At 39.7% G+C, this 23,306-nt stretch overlaps 7 protein-coding genes and 2 non-coding genes across 9 annotated transcripts; 8 read left to right on the forward strand and 1 right to left on the reverse strand.

Annotated features, from left to right (window-relative positions):
• Positions 1 to 3: 3 nt before the first annotated feature.
• Positions 4 to 2,168, forward strand: LOC108858946 (putative pentatricopeptide repeat-containing protein At1g28020; the record flags this gene model as incomplete). The annotated part of the gene is made up of 1 exon (XM_056998598.1): positions 4 to 2,168. A coding segment is annotated over one exon (2,037 nt), but the record flags the coding sequence as incomplete, so codon positions are not given.
• Positions 2,169 to 2,710: 542 nt separating this feature from the next.
• On the forward strand, positions 2,711 to 5,107 carry LOC130504020 (putative pentatricopeptide repeat-containing protein At1g28020). The gene has a single exon (XM_056998595.1). The coding sequence runs from the start codon at positions 2,758 to 2,760 to the stop codon at positions 5,002 to 5,004; it is 2,247 nt and encodes a 748-aa protein (XP_056854575.1). The 5' UTR covers positions 2,711 to 2,757; the 3' UTR covers positions 5,005 to 5,107.
• Positions 5,108 to 5,911: 804 nt separating this feature from the next.
• Positions 5,912 to 5,984, forward strand: TRNAD-GUC (transfer RNA aspartic acid (anticodon GUC)). The gene has a single exon. It is a non-coding gene; the product is annotated as a tRNA-Asp (tRNA).
• A 743-nt stretch (positions 5,985 to 6,727) lies between these two features.
• Positions 6,728 to 6,801, forward strand: TRNAV-CAC (transfer RNA valine (anticodon CAC)). Its single transcript has one exon. It is a non-coding gene; the product is annotated as a tRNA-Val (tRNA).
• Positions 6,802 to 6,892: 91 nt separating this feature from the next.
• Positions 6,893 to 8,792, forward strand: LOC130504022 (PRA1 family protein A3-like). Its single transcript, XM_056998597.1, has 7 exons — positions 6,893 to 7,220; positions 7,322 to 7,362; positions 7,461 to 7,539; positions 7,854 to 7,940; positions 8,019 to 8,107; positions 8,204 to 8,275; positions 8,359 to 8,792. The coding sequence occupies exons 1-7, from the start codon at positions 7,063 to 7,065 to the stop codon at positions 8,460 to 8,462; spliced, it is 630 nt and encodes a 209-aa protein (XP_056854577.1). The 5' UTR covers positions 6,893 to 7,062; the 3' UTR covers positions 8,463 to 8,792.
• Positions 8,793 to 9,268: 476 nt separating this feature from the next.
• Positions 9,269 to 11,131, forward strand: LOC130504021 (uncharacterized). The gene is made up of 2 exons (XM_056998596.1): positions 9,269 to 9,705; positions 10,404 to 11,131. Exons 1-2 carry the CDS (start codon positions 9,366 to 9,368, stop codon positions 10,943 to 10,945), a joined length of 882 nt encoding a protein of 293 aa, XP_056854576.1. The 5' UTR covers positions 9,269 to 9,365; the 3' UTR covers positions 10,946 to 11,131.
• Positions 11,132 to 11,768: 637 nt separating this feature from the next.
• On the forward strand, positions 11,769 to 14,810 carry LOC108856563 (uncharacterized). Its single transcript, XM_018630395.2, has 3 exons — positions 11,769 to 12,788; positions 13,752 to 14,294; positions 14,383 to 14,810. The coding sequence occupies exons 1-3, from the start codon at positions 11,910 to 11,912 to the stop codon at positions 14,485 to 14,487; spliced, it is 1,527 nt and encodes a 508-aa protein (XP_018485897.2). The 5' UTR covers positions 11,769 to 11,909; the 3' UTR covers positions 14,488 to 14,810.
• Positions 14,811 to 15,731: 921 nt separating this feature from the next.
• LOC108858945 (F-box protein At3g08750-like) lies at positions 15,732 to 17,192 on the forward strand. The gene has a single exon (XM_018632791.2). It carries the CDS (start codon positions 15,910 to 15,912, stop codon positions 17,101 to 17,103), a length of 1,194 nt encoding a protein of 397 aa, XP_018488293.2. The 5' UTR covers positions 15,732 to 15,909; the 3' UTR covers positions 17,104 to 17,192.
• Positions 17,193 to 17,599: 407 nt separating this feature from the next.
• LOC130504019 (uncharacterized) lies at positions 17,600 to 19,652 on the reverse strand. The gene has a single exon (XM_056998594.1). It carries the CDS (start codon positions 19,609 to 19,611, stop codon positions 17,695 to 17,697), a length of 1,917 nt encoding a protein of 638 aa, XP_056854574.1. The 5' UTR covers positions 19,612 to 19,652; the 3' UTR covers positions 17,600 to 17,694.
• Between the last annotated feature and the right edge of the window lie 3,654 nt (positions 19,653 to 23,306).

A 23,306-nucleotide genomic window follows, 5' to 3' on the forward strand; every position in this document is an offset into this window, starting at 1 on the left:
AATGAGAAGGCAAAGATCAGTACGGTGCTTGAGCAATGGAGACAACAAGGGAACACGTTGAATCCTTCTCTGGTGAGAGGAATCTTCGAAAAGCTCCGCGACTCCAAGCGGTATCCACAAGCCCTAGAGGTATCACAGTGGATGACTGAAAGAAAGATATGCACTCTCGTACCGGAGGATTACACCGCACGTTTCGATCTGGTCGAGAGTGTGTTAGGTTTAGAAGAAGCGGAGAAGTTCTTGGAGAGGGTCCCTGAGAATCTGAGAGGTGAGCCTATGTACACTGCTCTACTAAAGAGCTACGCAAAGTCTGGTAAGAAGACTCTCGACAGAGCAGAAGCTGCTTTCGAGAAGATGAGAGAGCTAGGTCTGCTCTTGAAGCCTTCACCGTACAGCTCCATGACCTCTCTCTACGGCTCTGTTGGAAACCGAGTTAAGATAGATGAGATTCTGCGAGAGATGAAGGACAACGATGTTAAGCTTGATAGCCACACCGTGAGCAACGTTTTGCGAGCGTACGCTGCTGAATCTGACGTGGCGTCCATGGAAAAGTTTCTCGTGGGTTGGGAAGAGGAAGAGACCGAAACGCTTCAGTTGCACACAGTTCTTGACATGGCAAAGGCTTATCTGAGGGTTGGTTCCAAGAGAGAAGCGAGAGAGATGCTTCTTAGAGCAGAGGTGCTAAACGAACCCGCCTCCTATGTGGAGCTAATGAGGCTATACGGTGAAGCTGGAAAGTGTAGTGAAGATGTTTACCGTATATGGAACCTATACAAGAAGACAGGAGAGCAGAAGAGTGAAGGGTTCCTAGCTTTGATTAGATCTCTCTGTCTTCTTGATGATACCAAAGGAGCAGCAGAAATGTACTACAAAGAGTACGTGTCTTCCGGTCTTGAGTTTGATGTCCGGATCCCAACTACGTTGGTGTCTGCTTTCCGCAAAAAGGGTATGGTGAGAGAGGCAGATAACTTGACTAACAAGACTTTAAGGAACAAAGAACTTGCTGATAAAGAAATCACTCCCTTGCTGAAAGAGTGGGGGAAGCCTTCGGAGTTGAGAGACCTCATCAAGAACCTTAAAGATTCAAATCAGTTCTCTAAAGCACTTGAGGCATCTTCATGGCTTTGTGATCAAAAGGTGATTAGTCTTTTCCCGGAAGATTATGCTGATAGGCTTGACCTAACCGAGAAAGTGTTTGGTCTGAAAGAAGCTGATGAGTTTTTCGAAAAAGGCATCCCTGAGAAGATGAAGGGCTTCTCTGTCTACTCCACACTCTTGAACTCATACACGAGATCTTACCAAAATTTTGATAAAGCTGAGGCTATCTTTGAGAAGATGGGAGAGCTAGGTTTCCTCACCAAACTCTCACCGTTTAAGTCCATGATATCTCTCTACAGCGTGCTATGGAAACGAGTCGAGATTGATAATCTTCTAAGGAAGATGAAGGAGAAGAACATAGAGCCGGATAGTGCCACAATGAACTGCGTTTTGAGAGCAAAGGCTTATGCATCAGCCGTTGACTTGATGGACGAGCATAAGAGCCAATGGGTTGATGATGGAGAGCTCAAGCTTGAAGTGGAAACGATGGAAGCAATGGCAGCGGCTTACGAGAAAGCAGGATCAATACTAAAGGCGGTAGAGATGACAACGAGTACACAAGAAGTGTACCGTCTAAGGGACACGATTGAAAAGATGGGTAATGAAGAGTATGTGAGCGTGATTAGGTCTTTGTTGAAGCTTGGTGATGTAAAAGGAGCAGAAGAGATGTATGGAGAGTGGGCACAATCAAAAGGAGGAGAAGAGTTCGATGCTAGGATACCTGGTTTGCTAATCGCACGTTATTGCGAGGTCGAAGGTGATGAAACGAAGGCGAGGCAAATGCTGAATTCGAGTAGACGGAAGGTGGATGAGACGGAGTTTGAGCTGTTCATGAAAGATATGGGGTGGACTCTTCTCTTTATACCGGCGGTTATGCTGTGTACAACCTTCCCCCCTTTGATTTTTATATTAATGCTAGGTCTTCCTGAATTTTTGCCCTAGCCAATTTATTTTAGTTGTCTAGGAGGTTCTTATCAGTTTTTATTTAAGAATTATTATGCTGAGTATGTTAGACATTTGGAGATGATGTATGTGTTCCAGACATCAAGAATAAAGATTAATTAAAATTCTACGTAACATAAAACAAATTCATCCCCAAATGTATAGTTTTATGCCTATGCTATGCAGACATTTTGATGGTTAATTTTGGTTGAGGTGATTACTTGCAGTTTGATGTAGTACTCCATAGTCCATAACTTGTATTATAAGTGTGCTTGGAAAAAGTTACAGCTTACGATTTCTCCGAGAAAACATAAAAGGTTAATTATTAATATAGTGTAATATTTAATATATGTTCAATATAAAATTTCTGAAACGTAAAAACACATCATTATTATTTTTGCATAGTTTTACTATATTACCCACGGCATTATTATTTTTCACGTCAACTTTTTTCTTATTATTTTACTATATTATATACTATTAAGTTGTATTTTTCTCAATAATATAGAAGTAGACGTTTAAATATGGAAACTTTCACTTTAGAATTATTAAATTATTGGTACATGTTAAGTTGTTTATGGTAAGCTATAATATTTCCACGGCACAGAAGTAAACTTTTAAAATGGAAAAAAAAAATTAAAACCCTATTAAATTGAAGAGTTATCAAAACCTAGCTAGCTAGAGTAGTCTTCTCTGTATCATCATCAACCACTGAACATGATGTCGCATAATCTCCAGCACCACGCTCGGAGTATCCTCACTCACAGTAGCAGGACTCTATTATTCTGCTCCTACTCAAACGGAACCCTACCGTCTTCTCCAAGGCACAACACTACTACTCTGCAGAGTCGTATCGAAGCCGCTTCAGAACACAAAACAGCAATCACTAGGGTTCTTGAACATTGGAGACGTCAACAAAAAGGTAAACAAATAAACCCTTCGATGGTGAGAGTACTCGTAGAGGAGCTTAGAGATTCGCAACGCTTTCGTCAAGCCCTAGAGGTATCAGACTGGATGATTGAGCATAAGCTATGTAACCTCATCCCTGAAGACTTCACAGCTAGATTTTGTCTTATAGAGAACGTGTTGGGGTTGAGAGAAGCTGAGAAGTTCTTTGAGAGCGTCCCGGAGAGCCAGAGAGGTGAGGCAATCTACACCGCTTTGTTGAACTGTTACACTGTGAAGAAAGATCTTGTTAAAGCTGAAGGTACTTTCAAGAAGATGAGGGAGATTGGTTTGCTCTTGAAACCTTTGCCTTACAACTCGATGATGTCTCTCTACTTATCTGTCCGGAAGAGAGACAAGGTCGATGAGATCATGCAAGAGATGAAGGAGAACAACGTTGCGTTCGATAGTCTCACCGTGAACACAGCTCTGCGTGTGTATGCTTCTGTGTCTGACTTGTTGGCTATGGAGAAGCTTCTTTCTGTTTGGGAAGACACTGTAAAGATGCACTGTCTCACGTCACTTGACATGGCAAAGACTTATCTAAGACATGGTAACAAGGAGAAGGCGAGAGAGATGCTTCTTAGAACAGAGGAGGACCAGATAGATCCTGAGTCCTATCCTGAACTCTTGACGCTATATGGTGAAGCTGGAGAGAGAGAAGACGTTTACCGTATATGGGACTTGTACAAGATGACAGAAGAGCAGGACAATGATGGGTTTAGAGCTTTGTTTGGATCTCTCTTGAAGCTTGATGATCTCAATGGAGCAGAAGAGATTTACTACAATGAGTGGGATGACTCTGGTCTTGAGTTTGATGTCCGAATCCCAACCATGTTGGCTTCTGGTTACCGCAAAAACGGACAGGTTAAGAAGGCAGATAAGCTCATGATCAAGACTATAAGGAATGAAAAAATGGTTAGACCTATTGGTCCATTGCTGGAGGAATGGGGTAAGAAAGGGAACCTAGTGGAGCCTTCCTACATGAGAGGTCTCATTAAGGATCTTTGTGACTCAAAACAATACCCTAAAGCACTTGAGGCATCAACATGGGTGAGTGAGAGAAAGTTGTTTGATCTTTTCCCTGAGGACTATGCAGCTAGGCTTCATCTCATTGACAATGTATTGGGCTTAGAACAAGCAGAGAAGTTTTTCAATAGCAGCATCCCTGAGAACATGAAGAACTACTCGGTCTACTCTACACTCTTAACCACATACACAAGATCAGCCAAAACTGTGGATAAAGCAGAAGCCACTTTCGAGAGGATGAGTGAGCTAGGGTTCCTCTTAAACTCCACACCATTCAACTCAATGATATCTCTCTACAGTGAGATAAGAAAAAGAAGCAAGGTCATGAAGCTTCTTGAAAAGATGAAGGAGAAGAACATAGAGCCGGATAATGTCACAATGAACAACGTTTTGAGAGTAAACGCATATGTATCAGCCATGGAGTGCATGGAGAAGTATAAGAGAGAATGGGAAGAAGAGCTCAGACTTGAAGTGAGGACGTTGGACGCAATGGCAAAGGCTTACGAAACAGAAGGGTCAACGTTAAAGGCTATAGAGATAACATCGAGTAAAAAAGAAGTGTACCGTTTATGGAATGAGTACAAGAAAGATAACGTGGGTAAGATGAGTAACGAAGGGTATCGAAGTGTGATTAGGTCTTTGTTGAAGCTTGGTGATGTACAAGGAGCACAAGATATATTCAACGAGTGGGAGCCAGAGAGATACGAGTTTGATTCTAGGATTCCGAGTTTGCTGATCTCTCGTTATTGCGAGGAGGAGAAGTATAATGAGGTTAAGACAAGGGATGTAATGAAGTTGAGTAGGAAGAAGAGGAGAGGGTTACAGTTTGAGTTGTTTAAGGATGTGTGTGTTCTGTTTACGGCTACTTCGTTTGGGGTTGGATTTGTTCCATGCATGGTATGGCTTTGTGGAGGAGAGACCATTACTATTTGGGGCTCTCTAGGGGTAGTAGTTACTGGTATTGTTTTAGCAGTTACAAATTCATTTTGAAGTCTTTTTTTTGTCTCGGAAAATTTTGGTTTGGATTGAACGTTTTTGGGTTCGGTTGGATTTTTAGGTCTAAATATTAAATTTTATACTAAATTTTTTAGTTTTTGACAATCGGTACAAAGAGAAATAGTAGTGGAAAGAAAGATAAATCTAAACAACACTGGAATATAAAGAAAAATGCAACTACAAAGAAGAGCAATAGTCACGCCAACTGCCAAAAATAAGTCTATATGGACTATGCATCCATCGGCCATTGGTTTGTACACAAAAAGAATGAGTATGTATGTCATGTATCATTGGTTGTGTTGGTAGATCATATATGATAGTGGTGTTATTCCTCTTTGTATATTTGATTAAATTAATGTTGGTTAGATATTTTTCTTTTTTGGTAAACTGTTAGTTAGATATTCATGATATCCTAGACTTTGTTCATAGATGTATGGCCATCTTCTTTATGTTTCTAGAAATGATTCATGTACAAAATATTTTTCGTATTATTTCTGAGCCTATTTTTTCTACTCCAAAATTGTGTCTTGTTGGTTTACAAGATGAATTTTACTACCTACGTTGACAACATTGAAAAAGAAAAAGATGAAACCTATAAAATCCGAGATTACATTAAATGCAAATGTTCTAGACAACAAGAAAATATATTCTGAACAAGAAACTCATCAAATTTCATGTTTTTGCAGACACTTGATGATTAGTTTCGACATTTATCTACACTTTCACACGACTAACTAGAAAAAAGAATTAGTGGCAGTACTGAATAAGTACCCCCATCTCTCTGTCTTATACTGTCGGACTTTGCAAACCAAAAGACGACATAACAAACTGATCAACCAAATGTTTCACGAGGAATTAGATTTGAGTACATTTTATAACTACTCCAAATGTCAGCAACCAAGTCGTTGTAGTATAGTGGTAAGTATTCCCGCCTGTCACGCGGGGTGACCCGGGTTCGATGCCCGGCAACGGCGAATTTTTTTGTCTTTACCAAGTCAAAGACAACAAAGAACTTGGTGGATATGGTCTTCTGTCTGCGAACGGTTCCGGTGAATAGGAATAACAACACTGATATCAATGAGGCTTTCTTTCAAAAAAAAAAGATATCAATGAGGTTACTATTTTTCTCAACATTTACTTTCCTAACATAATAAATCCATTAAAGTGTAACTAGTGCTTTGAACAAACAAAAAAGTGTAACTAGTGCAGAAGGTCACTTCTATAGTCAGCTTCTCAAGTCTTTATATATTTCTCTAAAAATAGTTGCAGTTCTTCATTGTACACGATGTTCATCTTGTTTGTGTGATAATATATTCAGGAATGTTTATCAGCCATTAGCTTCAGCCTTCGTATATGTTCTGAAGACTGAAGGAACCGGTCAAACTGTAAAGGATATGAGATCTGCAAAGAAAGCTTTGTATTTAAAATTCTGAAGAATCATACAGTCAGTAACCGCGGATGTTAATTATATATGTACAAATTGCAAATATGAATATTTGGCTTCTATCTGATAATCAGTCCACAACCTTGCATCTCATGCAAGAGAGCTACTGGAACTTAAAGATCCAAAAAGTGAAATGTTTGGTTAGTACATGCTTTTTATTTGTAGTTGAGAGCTTTTCTTCTCTGAGAACTGGAAGAGCTTTTATTTGATTACTGAACTCAAATAAATAGCCGAGTTAATTCTGATAGTATAATTAAGTAGATAAAACAAGTCGTCTGGGTGGTGTAGTCGGTTATCACGCTAGTCTCACACACTAGAGGTCCCCGGTTCGAAACCGGGCTCAGACACATTTTTTTGCCGCGTTTTCGTCATTCCTCCAGTTGTATAATGACACGTCATCATCTGCTAATGTGTATTTTACTTTCCCTTCCCATTGCTTGCTTGATCCACAGTAAAAAACAAAATCAAACCTAAAACCAGAGAATCAATCATCCTCGAATTGAATAAAAATCCATCAAACCCTAATTTTTCATCTTCGGCTTCGGAGCAGATTATTGTTTTACTTCTTGTGGTGCCATAGCTTCTGAGAAAGATATAGATAGAGAGAGATGGATTGGGATAGCGTAGCTGCTGAGGATGTGATCGAAGCGCTAAGAGAGGTTGAGTGGTCGACGCGTCCTCGTTCCTTAGCCGAGTTCTTCTCCAGATTCGCCTTCCCTCGCTCTTTCTCTAAGTGGATGAGTCGTCTCAAATGCAATCTATACTAGTATATCTCCCTCCCTTTCTCTCTGTTTTCTATATTCGCGTTTTCACGTTTGTGCTTGATTTTGATTATATCTTCTTCTCTGTGTGTTTATACTGTTGCAGCTATAGGACGAATTACTTCATACTGTTTATTCTCGTTCTGGGTATGTCAAAGACTTGATTTTTTTTTTAAGCTATGAATGAGAAATTTTGGGTTTTTATTTATTTATTTAAGATCCTCTTTGTGCTGTTTTGAGCTCAGGTCTTGCACTTATCACGAGACCTCTGGCCATTCTTGGTGCTCCTCTTACTGCCCTAAGCTTAGCTTTCCTTAACGACAGGTACTTGCTGTGATTTTTCTCGTTAGTATACTGCTTTGTATCGCTGCTTAGATGTTCATGCGTTGGCTTCTGTTTGTGTTAGTTTAACATCTATTGGAATGTTTAGGAAGAGGTTCTCTATAGTTAAGTGAATGTGCTTAGTAGTATTAGATTCGATAGGTTATGCTGTTGGTTCTTAAAATTTAGGAGTTGCAACTTGCAAGGTTCTCTATTTTCAGTTATTTGGTGTTGTTTTGTTTTTCTTGACCTATTGATTTGCGTGTGTGTGTGTGTATTCTAGTGAACGCTCTCATGTTTTGTGTTGTTTTTTGCAGCTTTGCAGCTACTTTTAATGAGAAGATGATCCGGACCATTAGGCATTTTTCACCACATTTAGCTGCAAAGATGAGACCTCCCCACATGTGAGTTCTTTTGATTTTGAATCTTCATGGAAAGATTACAGAAGCTGATCTTTACATTTTTATTACTACTTGTTTCAGGCCCGTCATTCGTGGGCGATCTGCAGTTAGAAAGAAGGTTTACGTTTGTGGCAAACCACGTTTGGTATTTGTCTTGCTTGGATTAACCGGTACTTAACATACTCAATATCTCTAATGTTATTATAATCCTTCATCTTACCTCTTGATATGCAACTGATGCGTAAGTATTAATTTTCCTTATGTAGCCAGCTTTGTCTTGTGGTTTACTTCCTGCGGTTTGTTATGGGTCCTCTATGCATTTGCCACTGCCCTTCTCAGTAAGTTATTACACTTCCATTCATTTCTTTGATCCGGTTTTAAACTTATAACTTTAATTTTATTCTCTATCCAATCTCCAAAGTGATCATTCTTCACGCAAGCCTGAGAACTCCAAACCTCAAGGCACGCCTGAACACATTCCGTGAAGAATTCAGGGCTGTCTGGCGTAACTACAGTGAACTTTAAGTCAACAAGAAGCCTTCATTCTTGAAGCAAAAACCAAACGGGGATATCATCACTGTTTCAAGTAAAGGGCACAGCATAAATTTCGATTCCTTGTCATGTTGGCAAAAAAAACAATCGCAGTTATTTGTTAACTTCTCTAGTTAGCTAGTAACTGTAAGGCCGCTTGTCTGATGGAAGATGCGCCTCCTCTGAGTTGAAATCGCAGATAGAACATAGTGTTGTGCTCTTAAAGGTTCTTGCAAGGCTACTGCTCGTCATCAGTTCCATTGTAATGATTGTTCCATACTCGACGCTTATAGTGGGTTAGTAATTCAGTTTTACAATATCTTCTTTTGCTAGAGAGCTTTTGATGTTGAGATAGGATAGTACACTGCATTATAATCCTGTTACAAAATTTGGCAGGCAAAATGTGTGGCCTTGCACAGTGACCATTAAAGTGAATAGAAATTGGAAAAAAAAAAGTTGATAGATATGAAAAGGAAAAAAATAAAATAACAACAAGTTGCTTAAATTTGATAATTAATATTTTATTCCATAATTCTTTTAACAAAAAAAAATAATGGATCATATGGAATTTTATTTTTATAAATGGTATAATATTTAAAAATAAAATACGAATTCATCAATCTATTTAGTCATTATTTAGTGCCAAATTGTTTCTTTTCTTATGTAAGACCTGGCTGAGTTAAGAGAAGCTTACTTAAGCCCATTGCCGAGCTTAAGAAAAGGCCCAAAACAACATTTAGATTAGAAAAGCCCAGATATTTGCCATGAATGCTATCTTCGAACACGTGCGTTTCGGTCATAGAAGCACCAGATAAGATCCCCAAACCCTAAGCGCATCATTCATCATCGAACCACAAGAAGCGGCGCATCTGACAATCCATCCAAAAAACGAGAAAGATGACGACGACCGATTCGCAGCAGAAAACGAGCAAGTTCCGATGGGGCGAGATGGACGAAGACGACGATCTGGATTTCCTCCTCCCTCCGAAGCAGGTGATCGGCCCAGACGAGAACGGGTTGAAGACGGTGATCGAGTACAAGTTCAACGACGAAGGCAACAAGGTCAAGATCACGACCAGGTCACGCGTCCGTAAGCTAGCTTCCGCGAGGCTCAACAAACGAGCCATGGAGCGGAGGAGCTGGCCTAAGTTCGGAGACGCCGCGAACGAGGACGCTGGTAGCCATCTCACCATGGTTTCGACCGAAGAGATTCTTCTGGAACGACCTAGGGCTCCTGGTAACGTTGATTCTTATTACCTAATCTACGAATCTAAAACAGTAGTTTTTATTATATTAGTGGTTGTTTGGGTGTAGGAATCATGAACTAACACATAAGTCTTATTACATAATCTAAGATTAAACGAATCTAAAACATTAGTCCATTTCTTTTGGTTATACATAGTTTATATCTAAAACATTAGTCGTGTTACATTAGTTTATATCTAACACATTAGTCTTGTTACATAGGAATCCAAGACATTATTAGTCTTATTACAATAGTTTTATTTTTGGTTATGCGAATTGTGAACTAAAACAATTAGTCTTCTTATCACATAAATCTATAGACTAGACTATCTAAAACATTAGTGTTATTTGTTATAACATTAGTTGTTTTTGGATATATGAAGAGTCTATTCGAATGACTTGGGTGACCTATTAGCTGATCACATGTTAGCAACGCGGCTACTTCTTTGTGTGATTGGTCAGTATGTCACCGACATCAGTTCACTGTTTGTTAGTCCATTGTGAGTAGGAGCAGACATGTGCTCTCACGTTTTACGGCTGCTTATTGTACACATTCAATGTTGCTTTCGATATGAAGCTTTTCTTTTAGTTCATGTGATGATATGTGGCTATGTATTTATACTGTTTTAGCACAAATTTATCTGTTTGGGCCATAACTTCTTTCCCGTTTCTGGGTATGTAATGTTTCAGGTACCAAAGCAGATGAATCAAAGGCAGCAGGAGACGGCTTGTCTCAGCTGAGTAAAGGTGCAGTCCTCATGGTTTGCAGGACATGCGGCAAGAAAGGTGACCATTGGACATCAAAATGTCCTTACAAGGATCTAGCTGCACCAACCGATGTCTTTGTCGACAAGCCACCCACAGGAGAAACATCTGCCGTACCCGCTGCACCTGGTGGCAAGGCCGCTTATGTGCCTCCTAGCATGAGAGCAGGTGCAGACAGAAGCACTGGTGGTTCGGACATGAGGAGGAGGAACGATGAGAACTCTGTGCGTGTGACTAACTTGTCTGAGGACACCCGTGAACCCGATTTGATGGAGCTCTTCCATCCGTTTGGAGCTGTCTCCCGTGTCTATGTGGCGATTGATCAGAAAACTGGAGTGAGCAGAGGGTTTGGTTTCGTCAACTTCGTGAGCAGAGAAGACGCTCAACGAGCCATCAACAAGCTGAATGGTTATGGTTATGATAACCTCATCCTCAGGGTTGAGTGGGCCACTCCAAGACCCACTTAGAAAATGTTTCGACTCCTTCATAAACTCCTACTCATTTTTGTCTTTCCTGCTATGGCTTTTGTTTATCAGACTGTTTGTCTGTTGGTTTGGTTTTGGTCGGATTAAGATCAGAAGATGTTATGTTCGTCTTTAATACATAAGCAATGTTTCGAATACTTGGAAGTTTATTTAATCAATTTATATCTACCCAACTCGTAGTTAACATTTTCTAATGGAACAAAAAGAATTCTCGATGTGTTGCGCCATAATAACCCCTTGGATCTCTACTAGATAATCTAATTGTTTTATTCATTATGCCAATTTTTAGTTGCTATTAGCTATGCTTTAGAAGAAGCCGAGTGTTCGGTTGGGAAATTTTTAGTTTCTTGAAAGGAGCTCTGGACATTGGTCGTTATATAAGTGAGCTCCACGAATACGTGTTCCCATGCCTGTAAAAGAAGTCCACACATAGTCCTTTCTATTTATATACTTCTATATATAACAAGTCCTACTTTTTCTCTTATTTGGTATTTTTCCCTTTATTTACTCTTAGTAATTAATTCATATGTTTCCTCATCTTTAAGCTCAAAACACAAATTACATGTTTTTCACGAAATACAAAACACGATTATACATCCCATAATAATAAACACATTAGGTTTGACATTTGTTTTTGTGGTTCTCTTATAGTTTGAAACCGATTGTCAAAAGAAAAAAAAAAGGTTTGAAACCTGATATATAATATATTTGAAAGTCTTCTCATCGTTGACTGAGTCTGAGGTTATCTTCGTCATTTGTGTGTTTCGTAAACCGTCTTCATCATCTTCTCCCATTTATATATGTTCACCTGAGAGTTGTCAGTTGTCACTCCAGAAAAGGGGAAAACAAAAAAAAAAACTACTAAAACTAAATAATCTCAGCCACCGTTGGGGCTAGTTTCGTAATTTGCATGAGGGTAACTGTGAAAATTAAGTGATCTCCGGTGATGAAACTGAATCGCGGCGGTGGAGAGCTCGGCTACCACCACGACGCCCTGAAGTTTTCTAGCTTAACCTTCACGCCTGAGCGGCCACGTGACTACCTCGTGCTTTTCACCCGCTTCTCGATCCTCACGTGCCTCATCGTCTCCATCTCTCTCGTTCTTCGCGCCACTTTTTCAGCCTCCTCCGCGCCGTACTACTCCTCCTCCTCATACCGCCGTCTCCGTTTCCCCGCCGTATCTCAGAAAGCCCTAGCCACACCGCCGGCGAGATCCGTCGGACCGATCAACATCTCTCACATCCAGTTCTGCATCGCCGGAGCAGCCAAGACGTGGATCGATCGGAGCCGGTACACCTCCTCGTGGTGGCGCAACTCCACACGCGGATTCGTCTGGCTCGATGAACCGGTTAAGATCCCTAAACACCACTCCGATGATAACCGGTTCTCGATCCCGGTTCGAGTCTCCGATACAAGCTGGACTCGGTTTAGATTCTCCAGCTCGCGTGCCGGTGTTCGGATCGCTCGCGTGATCTGGGATAGCTACCGGCTGAATCTCCCCGACGTGCGGTGGTTCGTGATGGGAGACGACGACACCGTCTTCTTCGCGGATAACCTCGTCAAGGTTCTCTCCAAGTACGACCACGAGCAGATGTGGTACGTCGGGGGAAACTCGGAGAGCGTCGAGCAGGACGTGATGCACGACTACGACATGGCGTTCGGAGGCGGCGGGTTCGCGATCAGCCGTCCGCTCGCGGCGCGTTTGGCGGCCGCGATGGACGGTTGTCTGCAACGGTATTTCTACTTCTACGGCTCGGATCAGAGAATCGCGGCTTGCGTTAGCGAGATTGGCGTTCCGTTCACCGAAGAACGCGGGTTTCACCAGGTGTGTTTTCTGTTTTTGATTGGTTGTTTGGATTACTTACACGTGTCACAGTCGTTTGTTGGAGGCCCCGACAAATTCGAAAGAGATTTAGATGCTGAGAATGAGAATCGCTAGATTTTAGTGGATTTATGAACTTTATTGATATAGAGTCAAACCTAATAATCACTTAGGTAAGTGCTGAAAAAAGTTTTATTTTTTTAAATTAGGATTTAATCTATTGGATAAAGTCACACAATTGTTGACCAAATTAGAAAACCAGTGTCAGTTACAGAGAGACACATTAGCCTCGGTAGATAGCGTTTAATTGATGAAACAGACTGAAGTGTGATAGTTTTATGCTTAGATGAATACTCTCCTACCGTTTTTGTTTTATGTATGGGTCCTCTGTTGCTTGTGGTCCATGATTGTTGGCAAACAAATTATATTTCTCATTTATTGGGGGTTTAAATTTATTTCTAGAGCACCTGATTCTGTCTGACATTATGATATACTTTTTTCTGGCACAATCGTTATGATATACTAGTACTACTACTACCTTTTCTAAAAGATAAATATTTTGAAAAGTTATTTTAAAAGAATACATTTCTTATATTTATGTAGTTTTTATTAATAGTCTTTTCTACGAATTAATGATATTTAGTAAATTTTATTGGTTTAAAATTATGAGAATTAAATAAATGATACTAATATATTTTTTTAATATGTATGAAAACTTTTTTCTTTTTAAACCGATGGACTAAAATTTCATATCATTCCTAGTTATCTGCTTTATTTAGTTTGCTTGTAGTCTATGTGTCCCTAAAAAAAAGTATTGTCAAAAATTATTGCTGTTAATGGTAACTCTGTTTCTAATTAGATATTTATAATTGTTTTATGTATTTAGATACCGGTATTAAAAATAGACTTTTGTGTTTTGGACTAACAACATTCTTTGCTTGTGTTGAAAAACAAATAAATTTGCAGCTTGACATAAGAGGAGATCCATACGGGTTTCTGTCAGCCCATCCACTGGCACCGCTTGTATCTTTGCATCACCTCGATTACTTAGACCCATTGTTCCCTAACAAAACTCCCATCGAGTCGTTACAAACCCTTATGAAACCTTACACCTCAGACCCACATCGAATACTCCAACAGATTAATTGCCACGACCACAAGCGTGGATGGTCCATATCCATCTCATGGGGATACTCCATTCAGATCTACACTTACTTCTTGAGCGCTAAGGATCTAGAGACGCCGTTGCAGACCTTCAAAACCTGGCGGTCTTTTAGCGATGGGCCTTTCACGTTTAACACAAGGCCCTTGAGACCTGACCCTTGTGAGCGTCCCGTCACTTATTTCATGGATGGAGCAGAGGATGTGAGGGATAGTGGGACGAAAACTTGGTATAGTGTAGCGGATAAGAACTATGGTCATTGCGGAAAGAGTGAGTATTCTCGGGTTAGTAAAGTGAAGAGGATATTGGTGACTTCGATGAAGATGGATCCTGAGTATTGGAACAAGGTTAGTGTCTTTGGTTTGTTACATACTGAATTTATGTGAGAATAGGTTTTTGAAGCTTTATAGTTAATATCCTTTTTTTTGTTGATAGGCACCAAGGAGACAGTGCTGCGAGTTGTTGGAAGGAGGAGGAAGAGGAAGTGAGAAAGAAATGTCAATAAGGATTAGGAAGTGTTCATCTTTGGAGATGATATAAAAGAAACTCGAAAATCTAAACAATTTTAGTACTGACCAAAAGATTCCGGTTATGTTTTGGTTACTTAAGTACAACCGAACCAACGAGACAATGAAAGGCTCACTGAGAGAGGAAAGCACGAAGCCCTCGCTAGTATGCTGATGTTTATCTCACTTTTGCTGTGCACGTATCGTTGTATGATAAGAGCATATACAGCAATTTGGTAAAGGAAGCTAGCGTAGTTGATTAAAACATTGATCTCGTGTATGTTCGGTCTAGTTTAGAAAAGATATTCAAATGTCTCGGATAAGATAAGATGTTAAAATATTCAGCTTGGCGCTTTTTTTCTTGGTGGTTAAGACATTGGAAACAAACAGTTACGTGACTGTTGGGCCATCATTAGGTCAGAAGCACAAGGAGGCGTTGGGGTCTTGCCCATGGACTAATTAATATGCCACATGTTTGGTCCTTGTGACAAAATGAACCACACCACATCACAACTTGATCTTTCTGTATTTTCCTGCTACTTACGGTTTGTTATAGTTGAGAAAAGATTAGATTTGGTAGCCATATATGATAATGACTCGATAAATAAAGAATTCAGAAGTAAATGAATCAAAATTTTCAAGTTCTGTCACATGCTAAGCCGTGGCCTTTTTATCTCTACCTAGGCTCACCATCTTACTATATAATGTAATGATCCATAATCGTTGTAAGCAAGCAGAATAATATCAACAACAAAGTTATCTTCTTCTTCAAACCTCCTTAAGCTTCCTCAAGCTTACAAACAGAGTGAATCTAATGAGCTCATACGACAAGGGAACTCATACGCCTTATCATCCAAGGTCTCCAGTAATCATTGGGAGAATAATTAATAGATCTAATCCAATCCAAGCTTGAGTTCCAAGGAAATGCACATACATCACACATGTCGTGATCACTGATCACCACTATTCACACACAGACAAAAAATCACCTAAGTCTACAAGCTTGAGTACCTCGTCGATACCAAACCGGTGGTTACTAAACCGTCGTTACCAAAACGGTGAATACTAAACCGATTCGTCCGCTTTATTCAGTCGATGAGATTCAAATACTCATGTTTTTGGTTCGGTTGAATCTTTAACCGGCTCACTTCTTTTTCAGTCAAGGAAGTTAAAAGATTTGGCTAAATAAAAAAATATTATAAACTCACAAGGAGGAAAAGAAGATTTATCCAAGAAAACATCTGACCATAGTTGCTCGTCGTTACCAAAAAAAAAGGTGGTTACAAACCGGTTCGTTTGCTTCATTCAATCAATAAGGGTAACCGGTTCATGTTTTTGGTTCGTTTCGGTTGAATCCTTAACTGTTTTAACGGTAAAAAGAACCACAGTCGTTTCCTTCTTCTTATCCAAGAATCTCTGATACGATACGACTCAGAATCTTTCTCAGAGCGCGCTCATGGCTTCGTCTTCAAGGCGTTCATGGTCGCTGTCCCTTATGCCACCGAAGATACTACAAGAAATCTTTTACAAGACTCCGGCGGAAGCTCTCATCCGATCAAAACCCACGTGCAAGGAATGGTACGCTCTCATCACCGACAAAAGATTCATCAACGAACACTTCAACCGCTCCAAAGAACACTTCATAAGAATCTTCGATGATACGGTAGAAATCATGGATCCAGTGACCACAACAAGCTCAGTTTCATCAGTCCCAGACGAGCTACGACAACATCCGTACGAGATAACTTTGGTGTACCCACTCATGGTTCACTGCGACGGACTCATGCTGGTTGCGTACGATATTGATGATTGTAGTTGCGGAAGCGACGGATCAAGACTCCCCAACCTCGCGCTTTGGAATCCTGTTTTGAAAAACCTCAGATGGGTCGAACCCTCACGAGGTATCACGAGTTATGATCTCCACGGGATTGGATACGACAAGAACAACCGTAGCGATGGTTACAAGATCTTGAGGTTTATTAGGGTCCCTGGGGAGGTCCAGGGTTATGGAGATGTTGAGATTTATGAGTGCAAGACGTGTTCTTGGAGAACCCTTGATGTCGAGCTTGATTATGCAGGTGTCATGCGTAAATGGGTGGCTGTGATGGGTAACATGTATTGGATTGCTTATACAGTTGAAGAAGATGATGAAGAAGAAGTGTTCATTCGTTGTATCGATTTCTCAGATGAAACGTTCAAGGACATATGCTTCTGTCCAACCTCTGATTATGATAATAGTCACCTAGCTTTTTTCGACGGAGATAGCTTGTCGTTGCTACAACAAGACCAAGCGTCGAAGAAGATCCAAGTGTGGGTTTCAAGCAAGTTGGGTGATGGTGATGTCTCGTTTAGCAAATATTTCAGCTTGTCCGGTTCGGTTCTTCCGGCGTTACGGGTCCACGAAAATGCGGCTAGTCCTGTCTACTGCTTTGTGAAGCCGAAGAGTAGTGTCATCGTCTGGTGCGTGGGAGTTGAAAGAGAAGGTGATAAGGTTTGTACTTGCCTTACTAGTTATGAGATTGATAAGGATGGGGTGAGAGATAGAAAGGTGACAAAACGATACAACGTGCATGACTTTTCTGGGGCCTTCGTCTGTGGCTACGTGTACGTTCCAAGTATGATCCCTCTTCCATGGGCAAGAGATGATTAGGGTTTTTGTTTCGTGTTCTTCAAGCTTTCGTTTTGCTCTTTGTTCTTTGATCTTCTGCCATATGTATATATCTTGAAAGGAACTATGATACTGCTGTTTTGTGCAGATGTTACTGAATATGACGTTGGTTTTGGTTTTTGTATTACAATACTCTTGACAAGTTTTAGTTTATGGTTGCACTGTTATAGAATGTCTGTCTCAGTAATGTTAACGTTGCTTTCGGTGCTGGTATGGGCTTAGTCATTGGAAACAGCTACGTGACTGTTGGGCCATCATTAGGTCAAAAGCACAAGGAGGCGTTGGGGTCTTGGTGATGGACTAATTAACATGCCACATGTTTGGTCCTTGTGACAAAACGAACCACATCACAACTTGATCTTTCTGTATTTTCCTCATACTTACGGTTTGTTGTAGTTGTTAAAAGATTTATTTATGGATGTTAGATTTGGTAACCATATATGATAGTGACTCATTCATTAGTAAACAAATCAAAATTTTCAAGGTATTTGATCTCACAAAGTAACGGTGCCCCCAAGAAGATTAAAACCCAAAATTCTCATGGAGCTCTGATTACTATTATTTGTTTTTCCTTTAGACTCCACCAGTTTTCTTGCTTCTGATTAATTCCTTAAGCTCTGCAAACTTCTTCTTGCATTGAATCATTGTTTTCCCAGGAACAGCAGCAGCTACTCTCTCCCATCTTTGGCTAGAGTCTTTGGGGAATGTCTTCAAAGCTTGAACCAAAGCTCTCTCTTGCACAACCGACCAACCATCTGCTTCTGAACTCCTCCCACTTGCTTCACCATCGTTGTTGTCTGAGCTTTTACCAACAACAGTCTCTTTAAATGTTTCTCCGAGCTCCTCCTCCCTAGTGGAGAGAGGTGACGCGATCGAAACCGTAGGTTTCCTTTTCTCGAGGAACGTGTCGAACGCCTTGGCGGAATCTGGTTTTTGAAGTAGAACCGTCTTAGTTGCTTTGAGAATCTCCTCCACGGTTCTCCCTGTACCAATGTAATCTGATATAACCTCCCATCTCCGAGATATCCCCTTTGGATATTTTATAATTCCTTTTCTCAGCTTATCAATCTCTTCTTTGCTCCACGGTTGCTTCTTCTTCTGAGTGTTATCTAATTTACTAGGCTCCGCGTTGACTTTCTCACTTTCTTTGTCTTCAGAGTTGACTTTCTCACATTCTTTGTCTTTAGAGTTGACTTTCTCACTTTCTTTCTCTTTAGAGTTGGCTTCGTGATCATTGATCACCTTTGCTAACTCTACCCCTTGTTTGTTTCCCATCGTATCACATAGACTCTGCAGCTGCTCGATGCTAAGTGACATGCATAGATTCACTACATCTTCCTTGGAGACGAGACGCTGAGCCAGGACATGAGCTGCGAGAGTTCTAAGACGGCTCCGTTCTTTGAGAAAGACTTCCTTCTCTTTCTTTCGTTCTTCTGCTTCTTCTTTCCTTCTCTTCTCTGCCTCGGCAGCGGCTTCCTCTTCCTGCTTCTTCTTAGCCATAAGCTTTGCTTCTTTCTTTTTCTGCTTCTTACCCTCTTCCTCCTCTCTTCTTTTCAAGATCCTCGGGTCCATTCTATATGCATTCTCCACTAGATTCCGGATTCGAACATCGTCCTCCTGTCTAGCCTTGGCGGTCTTCTTGGCCTTCTCTCTCTCCATCCGCCTCCGCTCCTGCCGTGAATCAGCCTTCTCGAGATCATGCCTCCTCTCTTCGTAGTCAGGAAAGGCTCTTGAACTCTTGAAACCGTTCCAGAACCTGTAGAACTTATCAACCTCTTTCAAACTCGTCTTCTCGTCTCCCAAATCCGGTACACGCTGACCCGCTGACCACCTAGCAACTCCCTTAAAGGCTGGACCAAACACCTTGAAAAACTCTCTTGGCGTTAGCTCCTCCACGTCAACAACATCAAACTCGTCTGTGGAGTCGAAGATTCTCCTCTTGGTCGGATCCGTCAGCACCTCGTAAGCTTCTTGAATCGCTCTGAAACGAGACTCTATCTCCTCTTTCTTAGCCTCCTTCCCTTGTTGAGTCTCCTCAGCGGTGACGAGAGCAGCGAGTTTATCCGGATGATGCTTCAGCGCAGCTTCTCGGTAGCTTTTCTTTATCTGATCTTGCGTCGCAAGGTACCTCATGTTTCTCAATCCCAATAAGGCATAGGGGTCTTGTTTCTGCTGCTGCTGCTGTGTACCAGGCTTCTTCTTCTTGTTCTTATTCTTCCCTTTGTTACCATATGGGTTGAATGAAGGAACGTACTCCTCCTCTTCATCATCGTCACCAACTCTCTTATCGCTACGTTTACCACCGTCACTGCGTGCCTCTGCGCATCCATGAAGTTTACGAGCAGCTGAGTGGAAGGCGTGACCAGCAGGTTCACGGTTCAAAGACTTCGCGGGAAGAGAATTGGAAAAGGCGTAGAATGGTTTTCCATCCACGAGCTCGTTAGAGTATGTAATTAGCTTAACGGGAGGGTTACTTCTCCCGATCGGCATGATGAAAAAGATTACAGAAAGATTGTTTAGCTTAGGGTTTTATCTACATATGTTAACCTATTAGAAGTAGTTGGCAAAGCTAAACCTATCAGATTATAACCGGTTTGGTTGTTCGAATAGGTCTATTCTTTTGATTTTGCCAACTTACAAATAGTTTGGGCCTAGGCCCATTTATCCAACTATTTGGGCCTAGCAACTTGGTCCTGAACACTACTACGCTTGTTAAGAGCTGGTCGACTAGATGATGATGCTATGGAGTTGATAGACTCAACGCCTGTTGAACCGATGAACATTGACCACACTTATGTATTGATATCAAGAATATATACAAACTCGTATAATCCAAAAAAAAGGATTCGAGAATATGGGTAGTGATGAGAGATAGGATTCAGTAAAGAGTATTGGGTGTGTAGTTACGTGGTTTACAAGGAACAGTTTACTTGCCTTTGGTTTGTTATGCAAGTCAAGAGCTAACAGAGGAAGTCTATAGAATTCTGTGGAGAGGTATCGAGCAGTAGGCGTGAGCATAGCGAGAGGTTAGCAGTAGCATTTGGGATTCTCAACACTAGTACAGGGACGACATATATTTTTTTATATTTTGTGATAAAGAACCTGAGGGTTTGTGAAGATTGTCATGCATGTGTTAGTGTTCATCAATATGGTCAATATGTTCAATAGAAAATCCTTTTTTCTAAAAAAAAATAATTTACAATATTTATTGAACAGATTAAAATAACTTAATTCGAGTAGGATTTTGTAATAAATTTTTAATGTGAGCTAAGCATGTATAAATTATCTAGCTAGAGATATGTCAAAACACAACAAAAAGTAACCGGATTTCGCTTTATAATTAGATCAGTTCTATGTTTGGTGTCACCTAATCTATTCAAACTCATCACTCGTAAGATAGAATAATACTTGTAAGTTTGCTTTGACCAGTGCATGTTCTATCTACTGGTAAATGTGCCCACGTCCTTTTATCTGAAATTAACCTTAACAACTAATGAGAACGCCCTGGTTTGTACTAGTACCAAAAAATTGATAAACCAAGCTACATTAGGATTGTATTCCTGGTTTGTAATAGTAACATAACCCACTTACCCACACGGCGCCACGCATATATACTCTATTGCTTTTCTCCAACTTTTTTGTAAAAAAATTACTTTCAGTTTTCAAAAAGGGAAATTTGCCCCTATATACACAAAAAATCCTAAATTCACTGACTAACTAAAAACACCCCCTTTCTCCTACTTTCTCTTCCTATCTCTCTCTACAATTTCTCTAAGAAATTAATTTCCAATTTTTTTTTGGTTACTTGGCAAATAAGCCCTTTCAAAAACGAATGATCCGAATATACAATGCATGATACGGATTCACAATATTTAACAACATTTATGACTACTAATAGTGGTATCATGATGTCATCATCATCAGCTCAATATTTTTAGATTATTGATTTTCCTTTTATAACATGTTATCAATTTTTGTTTAGAGAAATACCAGAAGTGTCTTATCAAAAAAAAAAACCAAAAGTGTAATGAAATTTGTTTTTACATTTTGCATTCTCAAATATTTAAATCGATAAAGACACAAATGTATCCAGCTCAACCGGTTGGTGAGGTCCGACTGCCTGTGGCATTTTCGAATAAACTTATGGTCCAGTTTTCCAAAACATCAACGAACGAATAAGTGAGACCAATTTCCTCTTGAGGAAAACGTGACGTTTTGACAGACATTTCTTAGTTAGTACGAAGAAAGAAAAGATATATAAATCGAATTTTCGTGTTCCACATGGTGTTAAGGATTATATGCAAATATTATAAGACCATACATTCATAAAAATATTCCACACGTACATTTTGGAAAATATTGCATGCACATATTATAAGACCATGCATTCATATACTTTGAAATTGGGTTGTTAAAACTTCATTATTTCGTTATTAACCTTCTCACAGAACAAAACAATTGTTTTCGGTTGCTTTACCAGCTAGAACTAAGACACCACAACCTGAAATTAATGGCAACCACCAGTTATATGTCTAGCCGAGAAGATCGGATAAGGATAGTACGTAGCCCTAACAACGGAGCTTCCACGGCATCTCTTTAGACTTATTTTAATTATCGTCTGATGCTTCTCACTTACTAAAAAATATGTTTGATAATGAGATCCAAGATTTCATGTGTTATATGTGATTGTAACGTAAATCATGTGTAAAAATCTCGTCTTTCCAATATGTTTTGGGTGGATCGTAATGTATATGTACTAAAGCGATTCAAATGATTTACTAAGGCATAAAATTTGAGAAGTACATTTTCATTTTATTTTTCCATATTAAGAATTTTTGTTATAATTATATGTAAATAGAATTTATAATTTTTTATAATAGAAAAACGTGTACTAATTTTAGCATTGTTTATGAAACTTCTATTAATAAATATATTGAGTAAATGGAATTTCGTACTTTTTTAAACACTTTTTTTTTTGAAATACAAATGGAATTTCGTACTAACAAATGATTTTAATAATAAAATTATGATTGAATATAGTCAAATTAAATATTTATGATATTAACTTAACAATTGTTATATAATTGACTTCACGAAGTTATCTTCACCAATCGCTAACGAAGTTGATTAATTTAGAAATTATTAATGTGATTTCTATTTGAATTTATATAGATCAAAAATGAAAAGGCATGTTGCTAAAGTTTCTTTGGTCATTTAAAAATGCTAGACCGGCTGTCGACCACATTTAACATATTTCACGAAGGACCACATATTGTTTCTAATTTCTATCTTTATACCTAGAAACTTGAGTGGACTTCATTTAGCAAATTTTTTTTTTTTGAGTGGACTAATCGACCGTGGCGTACCACAAACTTCACGGGCTCAAATAATGAGGGTGAGTACAAAAAGAAACATATATATATGGCATGGAACATGCTTTACATTTTACACAAATAGTGAAACAATATACATGCACTTATAGGCTTCGGCACAGATCGGATATATGAATTTTTAAAATATTTGTGATTTGTTTCGTATGTTACGGATATCTAATTTTTTGATTTGATTTGCTTTGAAAAGTTACATATATTCGGAAATACGAATATCTGAAAAATAAGTAGATATTTGCGGCTATTCATCGTGGGAACTGGTGGAAGGGGATTTCATTAGGGCTGTTAAGCAGTTTTTTCTGGAGCCGAGCATGAGTAGACAAACAAATGCCACAGTTATTTCTTTGATTCCCAAAACTCCTGGTGCCTCTTCTCTCTCGGATTTTAGGCCCATTTCCCTTTGCAATACTGTGTACAAGGTTGTTGCGAAGCTGTTGGCTGCTAGGCTTAAGCTTATTACTCCAAAGGCTGTTCAACGAAATCAAGTGGGTTTCGTCAAAGGCATGCAATTATGTGAGAACGTCCTTCTTGCGTCGGAGTTGGTTGCAGATTTTCACAAAAAAGGAGCTAGTAATAGGGGTTGTCTCCAAGTGGATATCACCAAAGTCTATGACAGTATTGAATGGGAGTTTGTCCTTAATATTCTTCGGGCATTTGAGCTCCCTGCGGTCTTCATCTCGTGGATAAGAGAATGTATAACTACTCCTCATTATTCGGTTTCGCTCAACGGTGAACTCGCGGGTTTCTTCCCAGGGAAAAAAGGCCTGCGCCAAGGTGATCCAATTTCTTCTTCTC

This window comes from Raphanus sativus, unplaced genomic scaffold (assembly GCF_000801105.2).
Source record: "Raphanus sativus cultivar WK10039 unplaced genomic scaffold, ASM80110v3 Scaffold1305, whole genome shotgun sequence".
NCBI classification, from domain to species: Eukaryota; Viridiplantae; Streptophyta; class Magnoliopsida; order Brassicales; family Brassicaceae; genus Raphanus; species Raphanus sativus.